The 6,131-nt window shown below is 47.3% G+C and overlaps 1 protein-coding gene across 2 annotated transcripts in view; it reads right to left on the bottom strand.

The window, feature by feature from the left end:
• Nucleotides 1–221: 221 nt before the first annotated feature.
• The window catches only part of POLE (DNA polymerase epsilon, catalytic subunit), a 23,890-nt gene continuing 17,980 nt past the window's right edge, over nt 222–6,131 (bottom strand). For both annotated transcript variants that reach the window (XM_042442073.1, XM_042442074.1), the window contains 11 exons: nt 5,671–5,875; nt 5,384–5,557; nt 5,000–5,125; nt 4,122–4,254; nt 3,710–3,902; nt 3,288–3,419; nt 2,758–2,951; nt 2,429–2,629; nt 2,037–2,162; nt 1,679–1,768; nt 222–1,152 (listed from right to left, as the gene is read on the bottom strand). In XM_042442073.1, coding sequence (XP_042298007.1) covers nt 1,039–1,152; nt 1,679–1,768; nt 2,037–2,162; nt 2,429–2,629; nt 2,758–2,951; nt 3,288–3,419; nt 3,710–3,902; nt 4,122–4,254; nt 5,000–5,125; nt 5,384–5,557; nt 5,671–5,875 — 1,688 coding nt within the window. In that variant the 3' untranslated portion in view covers nt 222–1,038. The remainder of the gene's footprint in view (nt 1,153–1,678; nt 1,769–2,036; nt 2,163–2,428; nt 2,630–2,757; nt 2,952–3,287; nt 3,420–3,709; nt 3,903–4,121; nt 4,255–4,999; nt 5,126–5,383; nt 5,558–5,670; nt 5,876–6,131) is intronic.

A 6,131-nucleotide genomic window follows, 5' to 3' on the forward strand; every position in this document is an offset into this window, starting at 1 on the left:
AGAAAAAATCCAGACGTAAAGCAAGCGGGCAGACAGCTGTGGCAGCCGGCCTCTTGGCAAGGACAGGGCCGAACTGGTAAGAGAGGATCCCTTTTTTATTTGACGCCCCATACTGCAGCCAGCAAGCCTTGCAGCATGTCTCGCATATGACAGCAACACAACTAAGGCAGTCTCAATAGAGGTTACACTAGCCACTTCAATGACATTTTTTTTTTCAGATAATAATTTTTATTAGACATACACACAAACACAAAAACATTTTACGAAGCCACAGCTCTCCTCCTCCAAGTGATTTTCTTTTTAAAAAATAAATAGTTTCAAATAAAGTTTGTCTAGCTTTTGCCTGGGATGCTTATCTGCTGTTGCCACAGCCTCAAAACCAGCATGCAACCACCACTGTTGCTCAGCCCATGGAGGTTACTGCACAGGCATGGAAGACTCCTGGTTTTATAAAAGCCCAAGGGATTGATAGCTGTCACTCTGTCTGCCTGTTCCTTCTTCACTGGGGAGAGGAAGGAGATCTCAGAGGGACAATACTGCAAACAGCACAGCAGGAAAGGGTCGAGACACACTGGAACCCAGATAGCACGGTTTGTGTCAGACACACTGACAGCTAACAGCTGTGTAAAAACATTTATTTACAGCATTTTTTGGGGGTGGAAAATGTCCAAAATAAAAACATAATAAAATTTGGGCAAAAAAACAGCCCTATATGAAAGGTTTAGGTCGCACTTTCCTCCCACAGTCCCTTAAAAAAAGGGGCAAGCGTGGTTGTGTGTTCACATGTGTTTGCATCTGGGCTGCTTTTAGGAGAAAGGGCATCCAATAGCAACATTGCACCTTCTCTCCAGAAGTCTTTCAGTCCAAAGCACTACACACATTTCTTGTACTTCCCTGCAGTACAGAACAAGCCTTGTATCTGGAGCCCTTTTTGTCTCAGGACCACATGGCAGGGGTGCCGAGGTCACAAAACTGAAGGTGCAACATGCAGTGCCCATTCAGGGTAGCACCAACCTTGCCCAACAGCACAGGGTGCTCTCACAAAGGCAGCTGAGGGTTCATCTGCAGCAGCCATTTAATGTTCTCCAACAGGTAGGACATGTTGTAGTGCTGGGCAATGCTCTGGAAGACCTTCAGCTGCTCCAGGAAGGTCTGTGTACAAAGAAGAAAGACAAAACTAGAGACAAATGAATCATCCTCTAGCATGAAACTAAGGGGAGGGAAGGGAAGATGGTTCTCTGTTGGCACCACAACTCAAAAAGGATGCAGACAATCTGGAAGGTGTCCAGAGGAGGGTAACCAAAATGATGATAGGTCTGAAAACCGTGCCCTGTGAAGAGTGGCTTAGGGAGTTCGGTATGTTTAGCTTGAAGAAGAGAAAATCGAGAGGGGACTTGATATAGCCACCCTTAAATATCTGAAGGGAGAGTAGAAGATGGAGCCAGTTTGTTTTCCAGAGACTAGAACATGAACCAATGGATTCCAAGGACATTTTATCTAAATGTTAGGAAGAACTTCTTAAAAAGCTGTTCAACAGTGGATGGAGTGTCTTGGAGGGTGGTGGACTCTCCATCTTTGGAGATCTTTAAACAGAGATAGGATGGGTAGCTTTCAGGTAGTTGTGTGCATGGCAGGATTTAAATGGAGGTTTAGGTGAGGGAGCTAGGTCAACATGTACCTTGGTGGGCAAGAGGAGGTCAAAGTCTCCAGCGCAGCTGCAGTACACAGGCATGTGGGTGTCCTTGATGCCTTTGCACTTCAGACACACCTAAAACACAAAAGTGAAGTTTGCGATCAGGTCTCCGGCTGTTTGGAGGCTCCATACATTTCCCACTCACTTTTGAGGTCAAATTACCTGCAGGTGGAAGATTGCTAACAGAATGTTTTCCTCCCAACCTGGTATCTACCAGATGGGCTGGAGTATACCTCCCATCATCCCTGGCTGGAGAATACCAGGTTGAGGAAGTCTGTATGTATATAGACACAACAGGCATATCAGGGTGAACTATTCTGGTCTAGCTTTTTCCACAGCATACCAGATCTTGAAGGGTAAAGGCCATCAGCTTCTTCTGAAGGGCTTCCATCAGGGCCATCTCAATAGCGTCTGAGTCATACTGAGCCTGGCAATTGGAGCATGCCCAGTTAGGCAGCACTGAGCCATCCTGGAGAAGAAATAAAAGAGATGTGGCTAGAGATGCTGCTGTCCACATTCCAGAGAATCACACAGGACTCTCCTTCCTAACACTCTCAGCTAACTTTTTGATGGGGAAAGGGACATTTGTCCAAACAACTAGAACTGCTAGCAAACAAATACTGTTATCTCTGGAGAGGAAGGACTGGAAGAGAATGGTAATCCTCTGCCCCTCAATCCAAAAGAGACCCATCCAATGATGAAAGAGGAGCCCTGAATGCAGCCCCTGTTGGCTACCTGAGAGAAGACCGGGTCCTTGCAGAGATCCAGGTCTCTGCAGAAGTTACAGTTCTTGCAGATCATCTCTGGGAGGATGTAGGAGCGACAAGGATCCTGAAACTGAGCCTCTTCGGAGAATTCTCCCACTTCGATGAGGCGAAGCAGGTCTCGCTTCAGCTTGCTCACCTGGTTGGTGACATTGGTATCCAGAGACAATACCTGGGCATATAGATTGAGAGAAGAAAGAAAGATGAGCCAGCTTGTAATAGAAGTCCACCTGCAGAGCAAGAGCCCATAGTGGCATCACAATTTCTCTGCTGCTCTCCTCTGCACAGGCCAGAACTCACCTGGCAGACAGATTTCACAAACTCCAGTGCTGGATTGTTGAGCATCAGGTATGAGCCAGGCAGGGCTGGGAACATTTCTGAGGGCTCTGTGGTGCGCCTAGAGCCACTCACTTTCTTCTGGATCTTCTGGGTGATGGTGAAGAAGCTCTGGGTGAGCTCATTGGAGACATACTCCTGAGAGAATGCGATCATGCCTGCGGATGGGTGGGTTTGAGGTTGGGAAAGGGAGGGAAGAGGTAGATAAATGTGTCACTTACACAGAGAGGTGACTTGGCCTCCAGAAATAAACCTCAGCATAGTTCCAGGTGATTCTTCTTCCATCTTTCTTTTATCCTTGTGATGTAGGCTCTTAAGATTCCACATCTACTACTGGAAAGCGGAAGGTCCGCCACACTGATCTGCCTACTCTTTGTGAACATTTTCCTTTTTTAAAAAACCAGGAACCTGGAAGATCTTGTTGCTATACTTTGTTACGGCATCCCTCTTACCGAAAGGCGCAAGTTTGTGGAAAGAAGCATTTGGGCACTCACCTGACATGGCACCCTTCTCCCCCACAGGCTCCTGGGAGACCTGGCTATTTGTGCGTCTCTTGATGGGTGTGCTTCCAGGGCCATTACGCTCCATTTCCTCCTTCATGCTGTGGTAGACTGCAACAATGTAGGCTGGGAAAGAAACATTGGAATGGTGATGGCACAAGCAAAGGTCTGATTGCCTCTCTCACTACTCAAAACATCTACCTGATCCACCAGATGTGGGAAAATGATAGTAATGGAAAGCACTATTTGTCATTTTATCACTTTATTTGGGTGTGGGGAAACTGGAGGCTGGGCATGTACCAGCAAAGGCAAAACATGGGCCCTAGAGCTTTGGAGGTTGCCCACTCCACTCCTAAGAGGTGAGCATTCTGTCTTCATCATTCAGGCCTTGGAGCAAGAACTGGTCTACAACTCACCAGACACAATCATGAGGAAGTAAGTCTGACAGGAGGCAGCCTGGGGTAGGTATTGCACTATGTTCCAGTTGTTCTCCAGCAGCTCCTCCACACCATCTTCTCCTGTTCCTTCTTCCTTGTCCTCTTCTTCCTCCTCTTCCTCCTCCTCCTCCTCACTGCCTTCTACATCTACTGTCTTCTTGCTGTTTGTCTCCTGCATCAAGGAGCTTAAAGTGAACACTGAAAACCATACCAATCTTGCATTTCTCCACTCTCCCACCTCCCTCCAGGGCTTCTGGCATTCTATTCGTCTTCTAGACTTCCGTATGGATTAATACCTCCTCTTTCTGGAGGCATAGGCAAAGAGAGAAGTCGGTTCCCCTTCCTTGCACAGACACCCCAGGAGATCCAAAGCTCCTACATGGCCTCTTACCTCCCCGTAGTGGATCTGGGATGGTACTTTGCCCTTGATCCCACCGTAATTGGCTGGGTCCATCCAAAGCAAGAACTCCCAGCAGCGTGAGAAGGAAATAGTCAACGAGTGGAAGATTTCCTTCGAGTGGATGCTGGAAAAGAAAGGGTGGCAGCCATCCATGAGACACCCACTTCCCAGTCCCAAGTGGAGCATCAGAGCGTGACTGTGAGCAAAACCTATCATTCAAAAAATGTCTTCACTACTCTTCTCAGACCGATATTTTACCTCACCCGTGCCTTTCAAAACTTTTATTTTCCCCCTCCTAAATCTAATTTGTGTACTTCTTGTACAGGAAAAAAACTGGTATGTGTCTAATTTTCCAGAGAATAGCATTGATCTGCTTAATAGCCAAGAATTATTTTCATATCAAGGATTATCCTGGTTATATTTAGCCATCTCACTCAGGAAAGCACAGGTGTGGTATCAACCTGAACGGGAACCTGTGTGCCTCCAAGTCATTTTTGACTTATGGCCACCCTAAGGCAAACCTACCATAGGGTTTTCTTGGCATTGCCATTGCCATCCTCTGAGCCTGAGAGAATGTGACTTGTTCAAAGCTTCAGTGGGTTTTTATGCTTGAGTGGGAAATTGAACCCTAACCCCCAGAGTCATAGTTCAATGTTCAAACCACTAACCCATGCTGAACAGGAGCGACCCTGAAGTAAAAGAGATTCCAGGGTTGTGCTGAAACCCCCCAAGCTCCTCTTTTCAGTGCAATTTGTGACAGAAAGTGCCAGGAATCCCATTTTACAGGACTACTCCCTCACCCACCCAAAACACAGGGAAGTAGTCAAGAGATGTGGTGCTACCCATGAACTGTGTCAAACCAGACACACCTTTTGGTGATGTATTCCACGTAGGCAAGGGCGTCACCAATGTTGCGTTTCTTGGTGCATAGGATGATGCGGTTGAAGTTAGCATAAATCACTGCAGAGCCAAGGCGTTTGAACTCTGCCACTAGTCTGAGATAAAGAATGAGAGCAGGGAGGTGAATAAGGGAAGCCATGGCTGGGGATCCATTCAGCAACCAGAGAGCGTGAATTGCCCAAGATCACCCAGTGGGTTTCGATGGCAGAGAGGGGATTTGAACCCTGGTCTATCAGAGTCCTAGTCCAACACTCAAACTACTACATTATGCTGACTATAACCAAAGCCTTCTTTCATTCAGAGCGCTTTTTCTCTCTATCATATGCATCTGTGTATATTTGGGAAAGACTCACTGCAGGAAGAGCTTCTTCATCATATTGTGTAGCATGCGGTGCAATGCTGGATCATAGAGCAGTGAGGTTGGGGAGCGCAGCCAGCGGTAGAAATGAATCACCTGGTTGTCAGCATAGACATTGTGGTACTGCGTGATCTCTTTCACCCAGCCCACCACCACACTTTTCAAGATCCTGCAAGAAAAGACAAAAGATGTCCCTTTGCTTCAGGTCCAGAGATGGTGGAACAGGCCAACTTCTCACTGAAAATGGCTGACCCAGGCAAAAGTCCCTGCTGTGAGTCACACCTGAAAGTGTTGGAGCAAAGGGCTGCTTCATCGTAGCTGGCGGGGACATTGGTGGCCTGGTTCCCTGTGACCATGTCCTCCAGCGATGCCTGCTGAATCACGTCAAAGCTGATGCACATGCTGGAGGCCCCCTCCATGTCATTGACGTGATGGGACTGCAAGATGGTGTTCACAGCAAGGCTCTGGAGATCCAGTTCTACACACACTGCAAAAATGGCAAAGAAGACCTGGGTTCTTCGGAAGCTAGTTCATTTCTCCTATTGCCCTGACAATGACACTGAGCATTTCACCCACCATTCAGAGGGGACACAGCTAGCTGTCACAGCAATTGTGGCAAGGACTATCCCCACATCTCAAAATGGTTTCTACAGTTCTAGGTAGCCAAATAACTCCATCTCTTTGCTAAGCATTTGCATCAATTGTTGTTGTCCCCCGCCTTGATCCATAGAGAGAGGCAGGTA

The sequence above is a fragment of the Sceloporus undulatus genome, chromosome 10, assembly GCF_019175285.1.
Source record: "Sceloporus undulatus isolate JIND9_A2432 ecotype Alabama chromosome 10, SceUnd_v1.1, whole genome shotgun sequence".
In the NCBI taxonomy this organism is placed as follows: Eukaryota; Metazoa; Chordata; class Lepidosauria; order Squamata; family Phrynosomatidae; genus Sceloporus; species Sceloporus undulatus.